At 38.4% G+C, this 21,204-nt stretch overlaps 2 protein-coding genes across 3 annotated transcripts in view; both read left to right on the forward strand.

The window, feature by feature from the left end:
• LOC141942359 (macrophage mannose receptor 1-like) overlaps nucleotides 1–13,974 on the forward strand; it is a 66,021-nt gene extending 52,047 nt beyond the window's left edge. For both annotated transcript variants that reach the window (XM_074865406.1, XM_074865416.1), the window contains exons 24-30: nucleotides 276–505; nucleotides 1,584–1,749; nucleotides 3,061–3,213; nucleotides 6,446–6,562; nucleotides 8,460–8,627; nucleotides 12,146–12,199; nucleotides 12,571–13,974. In XM_074865406.1, the coding sequence (XP_074721507.1) occupies nucleotides 276–505; nucleotides 1,584–1,749; nucleotides 3,061–3,213; nucleotides 6,446–6,562; nucleotides 8,460–8,627; nucleotides 12,146–12,199; nucleotides 12,571–12,818 (1,136 nt within the window). In that variant the 3' untranslated portion in view covers nucleotides 12,819–13,974. The remainder of the gene's footprint in view (nucleotides 1–275; nucleotides 506–1,583; nucleotides 1,750–3,060; nucleotides 3,214–6,445; nucleotides 6,563–8,459; nucleotides 8,628–12,145; nucleotides 12,200–12,570) is intronic.
• A 4,268-nt stretch (nucleotides 13,975–18,242) lies between these two features.
• Nucleotides 18,243–21,204, forward strand: part of LOC141942369 (macrophage mannose receptor 1-like) — a 33,087-nt gene continuing 30,125 nt past the window's right edge. Inside the window, exons 1-3 of the mRNA XM_074865428.1 lie at nucleotides 18,243–18,357; nucleotides 19,801–20,199; nucleotides 20,951–21,124. Coding sequence (XP_074721529.1) covers nucleotides 18,297–18,357; nucleotides 19,801–20,199; nucleotides 20,951–21,124 — 634 coding nt within the window. The 5' untranslated portion in view covers nucleotides 18,243–18,296. The remainder of the gene's footprint in view (nucleotides 18,358–19,800; nucleotides 20,200–20,950; nucleotides 21,125–21,204) is intronic.

Here is a 21,204-nt window from a genome sequence, read left to right on the forward strand (position 1 = left end):
TAATACTATTCTGGAGGATTATACAGAATGCTCCTTTACTCCTTGTCAGAGGTTGCTTTAAGCAGCTTTTTTCCTTTTTACAGCTACTCAATTACAATTGAGTTTTACTACTGGTGCTGGTTTAAAGAATAGCACATCTAACTCATGTTGATCAAAGTCAGGGAATATAAAATCAAGAAAAGTGGCTTTTTGTTTAATTCTGTTTGCAGTCACAGCTAAGTCACTGTCCCCTTTTGAACAAGCATATGAGACTTTTTTAATCCTTTATTTTACAGATGCTGAGTTTCTGCCTTCTGCAAGTTCAACCCCATCCAGCATTATCCGTTATGGTAACAGCAGTTATTTGTTCATCCATACCAAAATGAAATGGGAGGATGCACGAAAAAACTGCAAACGTGATCAGTTTGACCTTTCCAGCATCTTAGACCCCTACAGTCATTCATTCCTGTGGTTAAAGATATTAAAGTATGGGGCGCCTATGTGGATTGGTCTTAACAGTAATGTGGTAAGAACATCAGACTAGTTGAACATGATGCTGCTTCTCTTACGGACAAATCAGGAACTGAAAAGTCTATTATCTCTCTATACTTTACCTTATTAGTTTATATCTTTGTCCTAAATATTTTTATATGTTGTCAGATTTACAGGTAGGAATCCATCCTCTTCCATTACTCTGATTAAATTGTAAATATTACACATTTTTAACACTTTTTCTGTGATATGACAGTCTGTAAACTTCCAAACAGGACATTTTTTAGGCTAGCACCTTGTAATATCTCTTTGTATATACAGTGTATTTGAGATAAAATCCACATATTTGAAGATGTACAGTGGAAAGCATTTATTCTAAATAACAATACCAAATTTTCAGAAATAGAATAAGGTGCTGTTGCTGTGACTTTTTCAGGATAGATTGCCAAATAATTAATTGATTTACTGAATTTAATTTTATTTTTCTCCACTTTCCCAGTTCTTTGATTTTTGATACTTTCTGAATGTTAAAATATACCACCCTTTCTTCTTGGCACAGACACTTGTCCCACATTCACTCCATTTGGCTGAGGACATGAAAGAAATGCAAACGAGTGAACATAACACACCACTTCCTAAAAACCAAAAGATTCCCCTAACCAAATCAACAGGATTGTCCACTGAGTTCACCAGCTTTGGTGGGAAATTATTTTTTCAAATATACTTTAAGTTAAAATAATCCACATTTCTGGAAATTTGGGGCGGAAACAAATAGTACAAAAATTAGTCATCAGACTTTCACTCCTACAAATCATTTTAAATAAAATGTTTATTAGTCCCAAATTAACAGGTTTGTTAAGTTCAAAATTAATTCAATATGTCACTTACTCTGCATTTTCTTTTGCTGAAAAGCGTTTGTTGTGCTGCTGTATTTCTCAATGAACGGCTGCTTGTCCCAACTTGAATTTAAAAGTTTAAGCCATTTGTATTGGTTATTGATTTCTTCAAAAAAATCTTCTAGCACAAGCTGCTGCATAGACAGACATTTGATTGATGAAGGCATGGTTAATGCTTAGAATTTAATCATTTCTGTTGTTTTGTTTTGTTCTTAGACCAATGGGCGTTACGAATGGATTGATAACTGGAGAATGAAGTATACTAAATGGGCTGAAGGGGAGCCAAAGCAGAAAATAGGCTGTGTCTATCTAGACATTGCTGGAGCCTGGAAGACAGGATCCTGCAATGAAAGTTACTTCTCTGTTTGCAAAAAACCTGATGGTAAGAACTTGAATCTAACCATTGTAATTGCAAAGATTATCTCTTTAGAGTTCATTGTGCTGGGTGGACTGCTGATATATACTTAGATGCTATTTTTTATTTCAAGAGCTAAATAGATGAAATAATTAAAATTTACTTGGGTTGAATGGGGCTGCTTTAAAATGAAAGCTAGCACATATTAAGAAGGAGGTAGTGTGACTGTGAATAACCATCACTTTACGTTAATAACATTAGTTATACTTTGCAAAACCTAGACTCACTTTTATTCTGATATTTATTCTGATACTGAGTAAGCATGCAAGACCAAAAACCTCAAAAATCAAAACGCAATGAACTTTAGGTAGTAGTCACACGGGTACAGTGTTGAAGGGGGAAGAGCTGAATAACCAAGGCATAAGAGGTCACAAGGAATGTTTATAACAGCTTTCCAAGTTTTCCTTTTATAACTGAATATATAGAAATATTTATATATATAGAAATGTTTAAGGATACTTCTTCAGGCTGCCTTCTCTTATGTTTTTGACCTGAAACTCCTGTCACTATCATCTAATAAAGCCTTCTGCATTCCGTGATAGTAGTCACAGCCCATATGACCAAGTTCATCTGGGCCCTGATTCAGCAAAGCAGTCAGGTGTGAAAATACATTTGTGAGTGTCCTGGTTTAACCAGGATAGGGTTAAGTTTCCCCAGCAGTGGGGTGGAGCTCTAGCCGGGTTATTCAGATACCATGCTGAGGTCACATCCTGGCAGGTCACATTTTCCTGGCGCGGGAGCGTGGTGCACTCGTGGTTTTGTACATCGTGCTTCTCACTGCTGTATTTGGTAGCTATTTTGCTCTGTTCATTGCTATCACTATTACTGTTATTGTTATTGTTGTTGTTGGTTGTGTTGCTATTGCACTGTTGTATTAAACCTTTCCTTATTTCAGTCTTGGGGCTTTGCATTTCACTCCCTTTGTGGGGGAGGGGTAGCAGCCGCGTGGTCCCAGACCCCGGCAGGGGCTAAACCACCACAGTGAGTAAAGAGTTGAGCTGAACTTAAGAATGTGTTAAAAGATAAAAGTATGCTTGGATTCTTTGCTAAATTAGATTTCTTGATATACAGTTGCAGTATTTTTGTTCATAGATTTAGGACTTTTTCCCATTATTGTGTTGTAGTAAGAAGTATAGACTACCAAGATTACATTTTTTTTTAAGACCTGAGTGAGTTTTCCAACATTTAGTTAGAATACTCTATTCATGCTAAAAGAATGTATAAGAAGCTGTTTCTTTAAATTTTGTGCTCTCTTTTTAAAATTTTGTTTTTAAACAGTTCAAGCTCCGACTGAGCCCCCTCAGCTTCCAGGGAAGTGCCCTGAATCAGAAGGACACAAGTCCTGGATTCCTTTCCGAGGTCATTGCTACTACATTGAATCTTCATCTACAAGAAACTGGGCCCAGGCGTCTTTAGAATGTCTTCGACTAGGTAAGTATCCTCCTGTGACCCATTTCCATACAGTCTTCTGAATTCTTTTGTTAACATGACAGATTCTCAGTCTTTGAAAGCTGCAATGTATGTTCTTAGTTATGGATAGTCAAAAGGACCTTGACAGCTGTGCACATAACAGCTGATATCTGTTATCTGCAGGTCTCTGTTTTAAGTGGAATGATTATAATTTTGAATAAGCTTGTGTAAGAAATTAAATAACATTTCTTTTCTTTGAAGGACTGAGTTTCTGAAAGAGACTCAATAAGAAGAGTGGGGCAAATAATAGATGAAAGACTTCTAAGGTGAAGTTTGAGAGGAGTTGAATGATGATGTTGCATGTAATAGCAGGTGCCTCCACTCACTGACTCAGGTTGTCTGCAGCTGTCCCACATCTTTGTTGTTGGAATCTGCAGTTACATTAGAATTGCACTTTTCTGTTGAGCTAAGATTCCTGAAAAAAGGCACTCACCATTTGTTTCAGCGTGTGTGGTAAAAGACTGGTATTATGTGGAATTTAAAGTTTGAATGCTAGTATACTTAAGACTTCATGTCACTGACATCCTCTTCTCTTCAATGCTAGCCTTAATCTTTCACGGTAATTGTTAGGACAGGCTGAATCCAGCAGCCCAGCAGAGTCAAGGTTGCCACGGCTCAATGCTCCTAAGTCCAACAGTGACAAAGCTGAGAATGTGTTCCCTGTAGGTGCACACACACACATATACAACACATCTATATATACATTCATGGCTGGCCACACAGATCAGCACAGATGAAACACAGAGCACTTGAATGAACACAACCTGCTCCAACACCCTTATTGTGTTCCTCTCTCTGTTTGATCAGGTGAAGGTCCGTTAGCAAGAATACATACATAAATACAGTGTGATCCCTCCAGCAGCTGGACTCAGACACTCAGTTTGCCCAGTAGCTGGCCCAAGGATCTCAGTGTCTTCAGTTGCTGGGACCTGGAAATATAAGCCCCCATGGCCACCATGGGGTCTGTTGGTACAGACCCCGTCCCTCACACACACACACACAGGTCCCTCCAGTAGTCTATCTCCTGTGGTCTTGCCTGTAGAGATACACAAGAGCACAGACACATACAGAGCTATCTGGAACTCCCCTGGTCCCCCAGTAGCCATCCCCTCCTTGGTCTCACCCTCAGAGATGCACACACACCAGTGGGTCTCATCCTTAGAGACCTGCAGCCCTTAAGGTCCCTCCAGCAGCTGGCTGGGACTTCCCTGGACCTTCTGATAGCTAGCTCAGCTCGTGGTCTCTCTCACCCTTGGTGATGCACACAGAGACATGGCTCACTTACTTGCTGGCTGGGCTGACTTGATATTCCCTGGTGATCACAGACTCTACTTGTGTACCAGCACTTGCTCCAGCTGCTGGCACCACGGACCCATGGTCCCACTTCAGTTGCTGGTACTTAGACACCCATGCACACATATTCACACAGAGTGAAGAGTCTTTCACCCATGAAAACAGTTAGAAATAGAGTTTAATAAGAGGATAGGACTGTCTGCCCAGATCAGGTGCAAAACATGGCCAGACAACTGTGCTTACCTGAAAACTGTTTAGATATGACCAGTCTTTTTATCCCCTTATCCTTCTATTTTCCCATGCTTGTTCCTTCTAAATCATCTAGGTTCATCTCTTTCCCTGCCTTTGGTTCCTCCCCTAAACATTTCATAATAAGTCTTATGCAATCTTGAAATGCTCTTCTGTATCCCATCATGTGTCCCATACCCCCAGGTGGTAAGTCCCCTCAGTCTGAAAGGTACTCTGACCATTGTCTTGATGGGTTTCATGCCTGAACACTAGGGCTGAAGATGTCCGTGGCAGCCCTAGGAGGGGCCTGAGCAGGATGTCCCACCCTCTGAGTCCATAATTTGGGTTCTTCCCCTGCCATTGTGTCTCTTTGCTCCTCTGGGCTTGTGGAGATTGGCCTCTGATGGGCTGATGGCTCCTGTGACGGGCCTGGGAGTAGCCAGGGAAGGGGTGCCCCACTTGCCATTGTCTCTCTCTGCTCCCTTGTGGATGTGCAGTGAAGCTTTTTATCACACAGCCTAACAGTAACCAAACATCTGATACCATTCAACAAAAGAGGAACAATTAGAAAAATATAAAGACTACTGTGAAAAAAAAGAGGAACGTTCCATGTTCTCTTACATTTTTGCTGTCCTTGCTTGCACTCTGGGTTTTGTTTGCAGTTGGGCACTTTCCAATTATATCTTACCCATAGTAGAATTCTGAACCATAGTAGAATTTATCAGTAATGATTCAAATGACTTTTATATTTTCAGTCTCTGTAACTGTGCCTTCCTTACCTGAGAAAAAATACCATCAAAAATTGAACAGCCAAATCAAAACAGTCAAGAGCCAAACACAGCTGTTGCTCCACACCTATTGACTGTATTCCAGCCTCACACTAAAGAGAACTGGAGATGCACTTTCTCCAGTGTTTAATGCCACTCCACACAAAGTCATGTAGCTCATTCTGTCTGCTGGCTCCATGCTGTGACTTCTTGACTTTGCTAGAGCATCATTCAGAATGAATCATGTCAGAATGCCTAGTGTTACATGCGGATGACTAACAGGGTACTACACTAACTGGGCAACAGATGACCGAGATGATCTTTCTTTCTCTGATGGCTACAAAGAGAATGTAGGAAAATAAACAAGATCTGGTTAAAGAGTTACACTAAGGACTGTGCTTCAGAAAGTCAACAAAGTCTGTGCTATACATGAGCTGTGCAAAGGCTCAGAAAACAATCATTAATGTGTGAAGTTATATTGTGCACAGACTGAAGTTATACATACTTTTTGCTAAAAACTTTTAGTTTTTTTTAGAGTTTTTTTGGGTTTTTTTTAAAAAATAATAACACATCAGTAGAAATTTATGCGGGTTACCATGTTGGCATGTTGTATTTTGCCTAGAGCTGTTGTTCAGTTATGTTGCTATTTCCTGGTGGATGAGGAAACAAACAAAATGCTAGTGCAGTGTCATGGAAATGGTAAGAAATACATCAGCAACAATGCTAGAGTCCTTCCTAAGTTATTACCCAAAGTTAGTTTCTGTTTTGAACTTCAAACTTTGTTTGGAATTTAGCACAGATAATCACTAGCAAAAATAAGACTGGCATTTGACAGGACAATGAGAATGCTTTACAATGTGAAACTTAGGTCTCTAAGAGTTTGGGTTTTTTTCCATGTCTTCCAGGTGCCTCTTTGGTATCAGTTGAAGACTCAGCTGAAGCCACCTTTCTGGCAAACACCATTGAACCACTTGAAGGGAAAACATCAACTTTTTGGACAGGAATGTACAGAAATGTGGATGGTAATTTCTTCACTTCTGGCATCTTTTTGTTTGGTGAATAATTGTCACAAGCTGTTTGACATGGGTGTTGAAAATTTCACATAATACATAAAAAGTGAAATTAGAAAAAGTAATATATTATCATCATAGGGGAAGCTGGTCAATTGTTATCAAGCAATAACCAGTAGTATATAGCAGAAAGACAAGGCACAGAAAGTTCATGTTAAAGCAAAAAAAAGAATTCACAACAAAGGCACAAAGTACAGACAGGACCATGTTGGGATTTGAGCCAAAGTCAAATGGTCCTTCTCAACATGGAGAGGCCCTGGGTTGATGTGCCTGTCATTGTGATACTCCAATTTTTAAGCTAGGGAATAATGTGTCTAACATCACCTCTAGTCTTTGGAATCACCATCGCGGAATGACCAGTTACAGCTGGCCCTCAGAACACCTTCACTTTGAAGCTGGAATTGTTTGTGTCTTTGGAATAGTATATCATAAATTTTTCTATTTTGTGCCTCACTGTAAGGAAGGTAAGGTAAGAGAGAACAGGCAATAGGCTGCTTTAATTAAATCTTAAATTTGCTGGTTATTGCTTTTCCATTAATACAATTAGGATTCAATTAAATAGATATTTCTGTCTTTATGATAGACCTAAAAGTTACTCCAGTCTTGTGCTGTTCAGAATAAAATCTCCAGTATAACAATGTCAGAGACAGGACTGCGGAATTGTTCAGGTGACTTGGGGTGGGGTTTTCATGAGTTTTGGAGAGGTTTTTTTACAACTCTCTAGTCAGCCACTTCAGTAACAAAATAGTTGGGGAGAAGACAAGTATTCAATTACATATTACTTGAATTTTAACCAGGAAAAGGGGAAGTTTTCAGTAGAGGAGGAAAGAATATGAGGACAGTAATGATTTATAACCATAACACATAAAGAAAAGTTGAGGTTTACTCATGTGGTTAATTGAAACATAAAATGTATTTTAAAGTGGTTCTAGAGCAGGTGCAGAACAATACAGTTCTTACAGTGATCGTAAACACAAGAGATGCTTCAGCAAGTACATGTCATAATACTAGGTAGTGATTATAGTCATTTTGGCATAACTGCATAATTAAACTTCATATTGTTGGAAAAGCATTTGCTTCCAGATGCCACACCCTGACACAAAGGGTGGCAGGTATTTAAAAAAAAAAAAAAAAGAAAAGGCAAAATATGAAAAATTTATAAGAAAACAAAACAGCTTTCATGCTGAATCTAAGAATTTGCTTGTTTGAGTACAATTTAAGAGTCACAAGGGGCACATTTATTCTAAATAAATAACACTATTAAAAGAAAAGAAGAAAAAAAACGAACAGGAAGGGACAGAAAGTCCCAGCATAGTTGAACAACAGTGATCACAAGATTTTTGATGCAGATCTTTAAAAAGGAAAATTGTTTGTGTAAAGTCAGTGGAAAGGAGCAGAAACAGAAAAACAAATGAAAAAAATTGGACTTAGAAAGACTTCCCTGGGGGCTTTGAAAAGAGTAATACAAAACTTCCCTAAAAATTATTGAAATAAAGGGCATTCTGGTGAAGATATATTATGTTTTGACATCAGTAATTTCTATAAACTGAATAAATAGTTGACACTGCACCATTGCAATAAATTGTGAGAGATAATTCTTTAAACTTGCTTGCCTCTGTAACAGCATAAGACAGATTGGCCTGTCATTTTCCAAAAATTGATGTTGTACCATTTGCATAAAAACTTAAGGGCAACAGGATGTGTCAGACCAACAATCTAAATAGTCTAGTGGCCTGTCTCCAAGAGTGGCCACAAGTAGATTTCTCAGGAAGGCAATAAATGTGGAGCAGGTGTCAAGATGGAAATGAATACTCTCTTGCTTTTCCATATTCAATGTTTTTCCAATTAGGAGAATGGCTGTGGCTAGACAACACTGCAGTGAATTTTGTCAACTGGAATGTAGGAGAACCTTCCCCTCAACAAAATGAGCACTGTGTTGAAATGTACGCAAACTCTGGGTACTGGAATAATATCTATTGCTCTTCCTACAAAGGCTATGTTTGTAAAAAGCCAAAAAGTAAGTGCTACATGTATGAATTTGTTTTATGTATGGAGTATGCTGCTTCTGTGCTAGTATTAGTAGATGACTGTTACACACAGTGCGTTTTAGATGGGTGTTTTGCAGTTTTATAAATTCCAAGGGATGTATATTTGCATGCCAACAGAAAGATAGAATAATTTTTGTCATTAAGTAGAAGTTCTGACCAGTGCTCAAGTCCCTTCAGAATCATTTTAAAAAGATGTTGTTCCTATCTTAACTGTACTTAGTTTATACACTTAACAAGTTTGTCTGTTCTGTATCAATAATTGTTGACTAATCACAATGTTAGTACTGTGCCTTGCACACACAAATTTGTCTCATCTATTTGAAAATACATTCCTTAGGGTATCCCCTCTGCTCAGCCCAGGGAGTACCCTCTGCTTATTTCCCTCTGGCAGTCTCATGTGCATGCATTTTCTGAATTTGCTTAAAATTGAGTATTTATGAATTGTGAACTAATGAACAGTTTTGGACATTTTGTCTCTGTGTTCTCCTGCTTTAAGAAGATGAATGAATGAAAAGCAAAGCAAATAGAATAGTCTGAATGTGCAAAGCAAGTAGTGTAGTTTGAATGTGCTAAACTGAAAGTGTCCTGAAATAATTGAATGTGCAAATTTGACAGTAAGGACATCTAGTGTATATATGTTCCTAAAAGTCATCCTAATAATTTCTTCCAGCATGTATTGCAATATCAGAATATCTTACTAATGTTTACTGAGAAGAGTGAAATGCATGTAGTAGCTGAAATATGCTCACTTCCTCTACAAGACTGGAAATGAAATTCTGCTATCCTTTCTATAAATTTGCTCTCATGCAAAATTATTCTTACTTACTCAGTTGCTTGTAATGATGACTGTATCTTCTACAGGAAATACTGCAGAACTGTCAGATATAACCATCCATTCAGAGTCTACTTGCCTGTCTTTTCACATTGTGATTGACAAACAAAAAGGCACTTTATTTTCATTCTCTATCCAGAATAGTCATAAATGTAGGTAACAAGTGTTAAAATCAATGGCCACCCTTCCTTTTCGACCATTCAACTCACCTGTTTGTGCTGGTACTGGCATTAACCTGTTTTGATGCTGAGCCATTTCAAGAAGCTGAAGCAGAAGAAAGCTATAGTGACTTTTTCTGGGATTAATTTTAGCCATCTCGTCCTGAGCTGTAATGCCATGGAATCAGCCAAATGCCCATGTCAATGCAAGGACTATATAGTTGCTCACTCAAGAACAAGACACAACTGAGACCTACACTGTCGTAGAAATGTATCTTGGCTTGTCACAATTTTGCAAACCTGTGATAATGCTTCATTGGCAGAATTAAATAGCTATAGGCTAATAAATGGGGTGCTAGAAGCACGATTTTACTTAGTTGCACTTGCTATGACTTGTTATGTTTGCTGTTTTCTGAAGAGGCTGCAAATGCAAAACTGTGACTGAAGTCTTCCCATAGAATAGATGCTATTTTCTGTTCCATTTATTGAGGTAATTTTTACCCTAGTAGTTTGAAATTCTGTAGCAGGTTTATTCCATAAATAATCTAACTTTATTTCATAAGTAAGGAGGTACTCTAAAGAACAGTTCAGCAGTTCAACAGGTGCTAGTTGATTGTGCTACAAATAGTGTATTATGTTCATGGTATCTCACTCTCACATTTCAGGAAAGCAGATTCATATCCCTAAATATACCGCTTGTTTAACATGTACGTATGTTTAGCATGCAGTCATCTCGTACCAAAACTCAACAGTGATGTGCACTATATGCCTGATCAGTGCTATACCAAACTTGGTCAGTCAACAATTTTTGGTGAAGAACAAGGAAAAATGTCTAGGTTATTATATTCCAAAAAAATTTCAGTCAAATGAAGCAATGCAGTGAGACGGTTATTTTCCAAATTTGCATAATGTAAATTATTTCCTCCTATTCCTTGTTACATTTCTGAGACTGTTTTTTTGCACTGTGCTTTTGGACATAAGGCAGCATTATCTTCACAGAATCACAGAGTGGCTGAGGTTGGAAGGCATCTCTGGAGGTCACCTGGTCTAACCCCCTGCTCAAGCAGGGCCACCTAGAGCCAGTTGCCCAGGACTATGTCCAGATGGCTCTTGAATATCTCCAAGGGTGGAGACTCCACAACCTCCCTGGACAACCTGTGCCAGTGCTCAGTCACCCTCACAGTGAAAACGTGTTTCCTGATGTTCAGAGGGAACCTCCTGTGTTCCAGTTTGTGCCCACTGCCTCTGGTCCTGTCACTGGGCACCACTGAGAAGAGCCTGGGTCTGTCATTTTACACTCCTTTCAAACACTTGTATACATTGATAAGATCCCCTGTGAACTTTCTCTTCTAGGCGAAACAGTTCCACATCTCTTAGTGAAAGAGATGCTCTTCACACATTCTTTCCTCACCTAAGAGATGCTCCAGTCCCTTCAGCATCTTAGTGGCCTTCGCTAGACTCCTTCCAGTAGCTCTCTCTCTCCCTCTCATACTGGGGAGTCCAGAACTGGACACAACATGCAGTGTAGCAGACATGGAAAGCACTTCAAAAAGGTGCAAATACAGAAAGCTCCTGGTTTCCCTCTTTTCCATAGATTTACATGTTGGTATAATGCTAACTGCTTTTTATTGAAACAGCATTAACAGATACTTTTCTTGATAGAAACTCTTGGAAACATCCAACTAATCATGCCTAGTTTTACTCTGAAGAGCTAAATATAGAGTCATGTTTGTCTTTAAATGTAAAACTACCTGGGATAACAGGCACTCCATCTTTGAAAGTCGAGATTGTTGGATTATTAATGAAATCAGGCAATGTAAGTGGGAATTGATAAAAACAGTTTAACTTCCTGGGCTCACCTTTTTCAGAATGAAACATGATGCATTGATTCAAGATTTAGTTATAAACTGATTTTATGTCCATGTGGCAAAATACAGATCTTCATCTGAAATGGTGACCCAGTTTTCTCAGCAAGACAGATTTCGTGGTCCAGATACTGAATTTTAAATGAGCTACAAACATTTTAGTTTGGATGTGATAAATGCTAAGACACTTTGGAGTTCATGAGTGATTTCAATTGCCTGTGTACACAGGCCATTAATGTATCTTGGCAAACCAAATTTATTACATTTGGTATGTTTATATAAGATAACAAGTACTGCAAGAATTTGTAATTATATTGAGAATGATGTTTGAGCATCTCTGTTCTGAAGGTACAGTGTAGATTTTCTTGTGGTTTTACACTGATGTCAGGATGTGTGTCCATAGAGATCTTTGATGTTTCTTTTTTTCTACTAGTTTATGTAAATAGCTACATATGAGATCAGAATACAGTAAACCATTGTGCTGTGGCCTTTGATAGGTGTATATAGCTTTGTATGGATATGAATATGATTTTCAGTATGGTCCAAATATAGAAATAAATAATAAATAATATAGAAATAAATAACAGAATAATATAATAACACAATTCTTTTTCAATGTTTTGAAATGCCAGCAACTGAAATACCACCGGCAGCTGAAATGCCACCAGCTGAAATGCCCACAAAGGGTAAGAATATTGTCTTTCAAGTAGACAAAAACTAGTCCCATGTAAGATCATAAACAGAACAAATCATGTTTTGTATTATGTCTCTTACATTTTCTGATATACCTGAGTACCAGATCTATTTCCTGGGAGCATATTATTTCCTAGTAAAATACAATATACTCCATTCAGTGTTCAAATGTAGATGTAAAAAAATAATAATTTGTAATATAACATACAATGTTAATGTTTTAAAATAAATTAATTTTATGTTGCTACCTATGTCTCATTATTTTGAAACAAATGGAATATTTTTGCTTAAAACATCATACTTTCTAAAGAAATTGTTTTCAGCAATCAGATAAAGAGTTTGATTTCTTTGTGTTTGATTTCAGCAATGACAAAGGACGAGAAGTCTTCCACTCTGAGCCACGGTAAAACAGGAGTTGTAGTTATTGTTGTGCTTATCCTGGTTGGAAGTGGCCTCGCAGGCTATCTCTTCTACAAAAGAAGAAAGAATCGCTTGCCAGCAAATGACAGCTTTGAGAACAATTTGTATTTCAATAGTGAAGCAGTTCCTGGAACTAGTGACACAAAGGATCTTGTGACCAATATAGAACAGAATGAACATGCGACATTGTAATGTAACAAAATAAAATGTAATGTAATATGTAATGTAAAATGTAATGTAATAAAATAAAATGTGCCTTGTTTTAATAAAATTATGCAATTAGGATTAAGCCAAAACTCTTTTCTCATGTGCAAATACTGTAGTAGCCAGTTCAGTGTGTGCGTAATGTTATATACAGCAGTTATTTTATTTTGTAACCATTGTATAATGTGTAAGATTTCAGATCTCACAATTTATTGACCCACACATGTGAGTGTGGGTCTTAAGAGATAATATTAACTAATTATTTAATGGAACAATAGAAACAGTTGCAATAAAGGAAGTAAAATGTAGATAGATCCACTTGAGAAGGCTTCCAAGATTTGAAATTTCTGCACCAGATTTATTTCAAACCATGCTAATGCAGATTCTCCAAGCTCTTCAGCAAACATCTCTCTAATTCTACCATCTTTCAAGTATTCCTAAGGACTTAACTACAGGGGTAGTTGCTAGATGATGAATCTGTATTTAGGCACATCTTCTTTGAACTACATGGGGAAAAAATCTTTTTACATTATAATTTCAGTTCCCACAATTTCACACAACACAGAGAACCAAATATCTAGTTGTTGTAGTTTATTTATTCTAGAATTTAATCAGATAAAATCTGGGGGCAGGCCTCTGGAATGGAGAAGTGTGGTTGGTGTTAACTACCAGTGTTCTGGCTGACCACAGGTGGGTTTGTCTGGGAGAGGTGATGAAGGTCACGGCAAAACTTCCTTCTTATCAGGACAACAGTTACTGAGAAGGGGGAGGAACATTACCTATATGTGTTCTGAAGGTTTATAGGAGCACTGGAGAGCTGTTACGGTGGTCACGTGTTGGTACTGCTCTCCTACAGCCTCTCAATAAGTAACACATGTTAGTGGGGTGTGTGCTGGAAGTCAGGAACAATTTAGCTTTACCAATGTATTAGCTACTACTGATTTTATTTCCTTTCTAAAATGGCTAGATCAGTTATGATTCATGGAAATTTTAGATTCCCCGATCTGGAGTTTATATTCTTAACATTTGTAAATCTTGTAAAATGTGAATCATGCATGATGCCTCACTTGCATACAAAGGTTTGCAAGGTTTGATTTTGTGGTTTCAGATTTTGTTTTGTGAAATAAACAGTAACTAGCTTTGATTTTTTAAATAGTTTTTCATTTTATAGTCTTGTCTGTATAAGACTCTGTAACAGGATAAAGGTGAAAAGGAGATGATACAACCATGGAGACATTCCATCCAGAGTTGCAATCAAGTAATATATTGACCATATTTCCCTGAATCTGTCCTGGGATTGTCTGCTTAAAACCAAGACAAAAATGTCAGCTGAGTGATTTAGTAAAAATCCTGAATTACATACAAATGTAGGTAAGATGGGGAAATTTGTCCTGGAACACCTTTACTCTGACTCTGCTCCCTTTCTCCCAGTTATTTCCTTGCCTCTGTTCCTATTACTGTTTCCATTTTTAATGCACAGTTATTTGAGCATGCTGTTCCAAGGAGTAGTACCTCTAATGATTCTTCGTGCCACCTGATGTGGCTTATGTGCCAGAAACCTCCTGACTGACTGATTAATGATGTTAAGGACAACATCGTTTCACTTATATGGAGAAGTGGTGCCAGCTAGAAAGGTGTGTGAAAGGGACAGTGAAAGGTCAAGAGGTGCTGGTTGGAATCCCAGCCTGAACACACTGGCTGCTGGGCAAACACCAAACAGGTGCAGTCTCTACCCAAAAGAAGTTCAGTTCCGTTCTGGGGCCTTGCACCATCTTAAGGCAGTATCTGCACACCGAGTGATTCTTCCAGATAACATTTCATCACATGTATGTATGCAAATGTATGATTGAAAAAAAAAGAAAGATTGAGGGGATGTCTCATTTCTGGTGCTTTGCCATACTTACCAGGTACATCTCTACAGCTAAAAAGTGTCAGTGAGAGAATCCAGCTACCAGAGCCTGGATAGTCCTGAACTCATTCACCCATTTATACAGCCTGAAATCCAGCATCACCTTTGGGTTGAAGAGAATTAAAAAAATGTCATGCTAGTTAACAGCTGACAGTAGGTGTAGCTGCTTCTGTTCTGCTCTCCTGGCCAAATGGGTTCAGAAAAAATAGAGGAGGTTCCAGATCAGAAACTCTACTCTGAAGATGGATCTGCTTGGCCTGCTCATTTTAGAAGGAGCCTGAGTGAAAAAGAATTAAATGATTTTGAGAAGTTGAAACTTAAGCTGCATGATTTGCTGTCCCTCACATTGCAATACAATGGAATTGAAGCAAATTTCCCATTAAAAAGAGCAAACTTGGAAACAGTGGCATTTACAGCACAGGAAATCATTGCAGTTCCATGTAGTAAGCTGAGGATGAGCACCGATACTTTATACACAAACTCTAATAGGAATTTCTGAATGGAAGGTAGAGAAAAGAACAAGCTTGAACACTTTAAACAATATCTAATGGAAGGCATAAAAAAAGTTTCAAAGGTTGGGCTGGGGAAACTATCCATGTTGCTCTATTTGACTGAAAAAAACCAGTGTGTTGTCTTGGAAATGATTCATATTCATATGGATTCAATATAATTTGTTACTTAATGTATTCTGATCCTTCACCAATTTTTCTGCTACTGGGTGCTATTCCTATTGGGATCGGTCTGTTGCCTTAGAACTGCCCCGTTGCTCTTGTGATCTCTTATTTTGTCTCCTGAACAAGTGCCACTACTTAGGGGAGGTTTCAGGCTCTGTACTGCATAAATATACATTCACAGAGGAATTGGGATCTTGTTTTTCTGAAATATTCTTGCTGTAAAAACGAGGAAAATAATTTCTTGATAAACAAGAAACATAAGTGATGGATAGAAAAGCAAAGGGAATTTTCAATTGATCACTAATAATTCATATCCATAATTCTCTGATTATGCCAAGATTTCTTATGTTTGAACTTGGTGGTTTAGATAAATGAAAGAAAAAAACCCTGTTGATTACGTAGCATGAAAATATTGCATGAAATTGCAAGGTGCCTTATGTTGCTCTTTCAGTATGTTTTGAGGTTGTCTAGAGAAATGGAAATGTTGACTCTCTGGATTGTGGGGTTTTTTTGGCTAGAATGTTTCTACTGATGTTTAGAGCATGTCTTCTTTTTTAAAGACCTTTTTCAGTTGGAAACTACGATTGTGTTGTATGTGGGGATTCTGGGTTGAAATCTTATATCAAGTTATAGAAGGCTATCTTATATGAAGTTATAGCAGGCTAAATGGCCACAAATTCCTTTCAGATTTTAATACCAGTGTTTTCTGAAAATGAATTATTTAACTTCTGTAGGAAAGCATCTGGCTGAACCTGGATTGACCCACCCATGCCTTTCTGTGGGCAGCTGAGGAGTGACTTGACGGCAATATTTGATAGCGTGTGAAGGTTTGTCTCTTTGCACGTTGCTATGTTTCTTGATACCCTTGTGCTTAATTTTCATTTCCCCTTTTCTCCAGAAGAGTTCAGACTTCAGAGATAAGGTGGTGAATCTGCACACTGTGAGTGTAACTTCCTGCCTGGGATATTGCTGAAGGAACAATGCTGACTCAACACAAAACCCAGCAGCCTTTCTTCCTTGCAACTTCTAAAACGTCAGTCTGTGCCTTGCCAAGTAAAAGATGCTGGAGTGCATCTTTGCAATCTTCTGATTTTCTTTATGACTTTGTGGGCTGCAATGAGGTCTGCTCAGACAAACATACAAACTCTGAGGTGAAGCTAACCATAGTATGTTTTACCCTTTTTCAGCCTCTCTTGGCAGATCGTCGTAACAGTCCTTCACCAAATGCCGATCTTTCTTCAGAGCAGAACTAGTTTCTTTTCCCCTGTTGTAATTGTACTTGTTGCCTCCTGGTAGCTTTGAAGATGCTGAGATGTTGTATACAGCGGAACCACAACACATTACATTTTTCCTGCCTAAATAATAAATAAGAATGTTTTTTCCATCTGCACATCTGGAGCTCCTGAACAAGGAAGCAAGGGAAATTGCAAAGTAGAGATTGAGGAGTCAAACAGTCCCATGTTGGGGATTACCAGAATGCTTTACTCCAGACTCAGGGCAGCCATCTTTGCATATGCATCATAATTTACTGAGTAATCGACCATCTGCTGCTTTGTTGAGGCAGCCTTCTCTTTTCTCTCAGTTTCCTCAGGTCTCAGTGTCCTTCTCAGGCTCCCATTCTTTCCATGTTTTTGGTCTGGCTGTACCTGCTGGCCTTCAGGTCCTACTATTTTCTGTCACTGTTGTAATTCTTCTGCTTGAATTCCTTGTGTACATTTCTAGACCCAGTGAGATGTTCATGTGCATCTGAGTCAGAACAATAGAAGCAGGATCCCACATCTTCATGTAGGTGTCCAGGGTTTTTATTGCCTGCAACAGCAGCAATTTTCAGGGAAAGACTCTAAAGAGTATTTGCTGCAAATACAATATTGGGGAAGTTATCCCAAACCAGCCTCTCCCAAATATATGGGAAGTGAATTTTTTCAAAGGCCATAAGCAAAAAAGGATGTAAACCTTCCACAGGAGTGCTTTTTCTCTTCCCTACCCTCTGTATTTTTCTAATTATTTTACCTGTCATGAAGGAGAGATCTTTTTCAAAGTGAACATCAGAATATTGTCAGAATGCCTTAGGGGTGTGCACTTCAGGGGGTGCAAACTTTCACAGACTAGCAGGATGAAAAATGTGGCAGTATTCCTTATCAGTTTAGTCTTTCTCTCTAACAGTAATTGAAAATCGACTGTTTTCCAGTTACAGGTTCTCTTCTTTCTAGTATTGTATGATTTCTTTTCAGAATTTATTCCATTGTTGCTGTCAGTTTCAGTACATTAATCCTGCATATAGTCAGGAATGGAGCAAAAGAAGGGACACGTGCCTCCTGAAGAACACAGGTCTTATTTTCTGCAGCTTTTCTCTTTTCTGTGAAACTGAAGACATGGAAATTCTGTTTCTCTCTGATTCCAAGGTCATAATTACTTGACTTGCATGGTGTCCCAGCCAATTTTTCACTGTACTGCATTGAACTCTGGCTCTTTTCATCATTTATTGATATAGAAATCTTCCTCTTCTTTTTTACCTTTTTCTTTTATTTCTGGTAAAAGAAATTTTCATAAAAATAATGATCCTGAATTGTAAGGTATGACTCCAGAAATCCTCACTAAAATGTTACCTCATAGATCTATTTCCATGGAAGGGAAAATGTTTATGCAGTAGAGAAACTAGCTTAGAAAGCAAAGTTTATTCATTAATGTATCATTTCAAAATTACTCATGTGACACGATAGAGTTCCTTCTTTACAGCTCAGAACTTCCCTGTATCTGTCAAGTCTTAAGAACCGAAAAGGATTTGCTAATCTGGTTCAGTGCAGAAGAGTTTTCTTGTGAGGCACAGATTTGGTCTTCAGCCTCAGTTGAGGTGAAGGGGAGAAGGGACTGAAGCATTTAGCCATGGCTGTCTACCTGTTCCTGATTTTTCTCTTTTCCTTTAGTACATCTCTTCAAGTGTCTGGTAAGTCTTTGTCCTGTGCTGAGTATGGAGGTTTGCAAGTTCTTTCTCATGCTTTTGAGGTGTCCTTCTTGGTAGACAGTGAGTTTAGCTCTAGTCACAGCATGTAATTTGAAACAGTTTTATTCAACCTTAAATCTGGCGGTATCTGTACAGGCATTCTGTTACTTTAACCCAGTTTTCAAGGTGGTGTATGAGTGAAAGAAATATGTCAACAGATGTGGGCATAACCTAGACAGTGTTGACTCTTGAAAATCAGCCATCTGAATGCAGACAAAAGCTGACCTGAAATTACTCCATGAGACATTAGAACAGCTCAGAAGTACAGGGCAGTATCCTCTCAGCACTCACAGAACCACTGGATGACGTGTACTTTTGACTTTCCTAGACAGCTCATATAGACTATGGCATACTGACCATTGCATATTGGAATCCTGTTTCCAAGCTGATGTCTTTAGGAAGGACCTTAAAAGAACCACTGCAGCAGGAGAGCTGCACCAGGGGAAATGACATTGGGCTTGTTCGGGTCTGAAGCGCTTCAGAGAAACATCACCAAGGATGTTTGACCACTCCCTGACAACTCTGGGATGTAGGAGATTATAAAACCCCATTTAACTATTCCAACCCTGGCAAGAAACCTTGAGTGGCAGTAAAACTCAATGGCACAGCAGAGTGAGTTGGATGATGTTGCTGTTGCTTAGAGGGGAGCTAAGGGATGTAAGGTGAGCTGCAAAAATGGTCAAGCTTTGAACCAGGCTGAAGTTAAGAAACAAAACCCTGTTGTGCAGTGTCTCGCATTTCCGTTTACAAGTGTAGCTATTAATGGCACTTAGGATACTTAGCTTTACTGTGCTCAGAATGGAAGTGATGATGCTGCAAGTTGTGGCTTCCCTCCTGAGAAACTCACAAGTTGAACTCTGTGAAGAAACAACTTTTTGCACAGTTGCCAAACATTTCCAAAATAATTAACAAAAAATGAAAAATACCCCATTTGCTTGATGAGCTGAAAACCACAATGTCATTCTGGGCCAAATATAAAAATGGTTGAATTTTGAGTATGTAAACCATTTTTAATAGCTCTAAAAAAAAAAAGTCCTTTTACTTGCAAAATTAAAGCCTGTTTAATATGCTGTGTAGTGGTGAAACTTTGAAGAACTCATGAAATTTAATAAAGGTCATTTTTGAATGGCATTTTGAGAACAGTGTGCTTGAAGGAGGGATGTGAAGAGCAATTTCTCTTGAAAGAGCTATATTTTCAGCTTCTGTGTTACTTGCATCTTAAGAACGATTTGATGAATATCCTTCATACTGATGATTAACCTCCCTTGATTTCTTTCTCTATGAACTCCATATATTCAATCTTTTGTTGTAGCAGACTGTCAAATAACAGGTAACTAACTTATCTTCTCCCTCCTCAGATGTTTGTATTCTGATTTTATTTTATAGATAGTGGAATATTTTCAATCTATAATGAAGATAGCAAGCTCTGCGCCCAAGCTCAAAACTCTAGCTCAGTCATAACTACCACTTGTGATGAACACAACAAGTTTCAAAAGTTCAGGTGGGTCTCTGCCACGCAGCTACTGAGCATGGCTCTCAAGCTGTGCCTGGGAGTGCTCTCCAAGGACGACGAGGCTGCCATCACGTTGGAATCCTGTAACAGGACAAATGAGCTCCAGTGGTGGGAATGTAGAAATGAGACACTTGCAACCCACGGCAAGGATTTATTTTTCAACTATGGCAAAGGGAAGGGGAAGAAAATCAGGTTGTCCAAAGGATCAGGCAAAGGAAGCAGGTGGAAAATACATGGAACTGCAGACAACATGTGCTCCCAGCGCTACGAGGGTGCGTACTGAAAACTAATCTTTATTTCTAGATAACTTGACTGCACCTATACACAAAGCATTCCACTGCTTGCTTGTCATGCAGCAACCCTTTTCTTACAGTGACATCAGTAACAGAGCTAATGACGATTAGGGTGTAGAAATGCAAGGCAAATATGGCTGTATATATTTCTGCATAACTTGGAAAGTGTAATTCTTTCAAATGATAGAATAAAATGACAAAGGCCTATGATATAATCATAAAGGAAAATGGGAATTCTGATTGTACAACAACAGTGGGAGGAATTCTATGAGGGTCACTTCCCACCAGAGTCACATGCAAATTTAATATATAACTTCCTCTCATGTAGACCAATAAGAGTATTCTGGTATCAACTTTCCAAGCCTCTTCAACCATACAGGGAAAAAAAAAGAACTTAAACATAATCCAAGGACAGAAATACGTATGCAATGGGAGAAGCTGAGTCACGAGTGCCTCTGACACAGTAGTTTAGATAGCAATGAAAAGAAAAAGTTAGACAGAAAGTAGTCTGAGGGCCAATGAAGGGTTGTTTGAGAGACTTGATTCTGAATATCTTGCCATAACATATCTGATTGGCACTACAGCCTTAGAAGGCTTTGTGGTAATGAAGTACTAATGTGTTGAGCTCTTGTACAACTCAACCGTGTCCATGGAGAGCTGTCTATAAGCAGACACTGTGGTGAACATCTGATGCCAACTGACTACTACTGATCTATGTTTGTCTCTGTAGACATCTATACACTGGGAGGAAATGCCTTTGGTGCACCTTGTGTGTTCCCTTTTAAGCTCAATGGCAAATGGTATGCTGAGTGCATCCCTCGGAGTGATGATGCAAGCTCTTTCTGGTGTGCAACTTCTTCAGATTTTGATAAAGACCAATTTTTTGGACATTGCCCACTAAAAGGTAATTTATTTATAAAGATTTCAGGAAAGTCATTAAGCAAAAGTTTCATCCACTCTCATGGTCAAAATCTTCTTGGGATG

The sequence above is a fragment of the Strix uralensis genome, chromosome 1 (assembly GCF_047716275.1).
Source record: "Strix uralensis isolate ZFMK-TIS-50842 chromosome 1, bStrUra1, whole genome shotgun sequence".
NCBI classification, from domain to species: Eukaryota; Metazoa; Chordata; class Aves; order Strigiformes; family Strigidae; genus Strix; species Strix uralensis.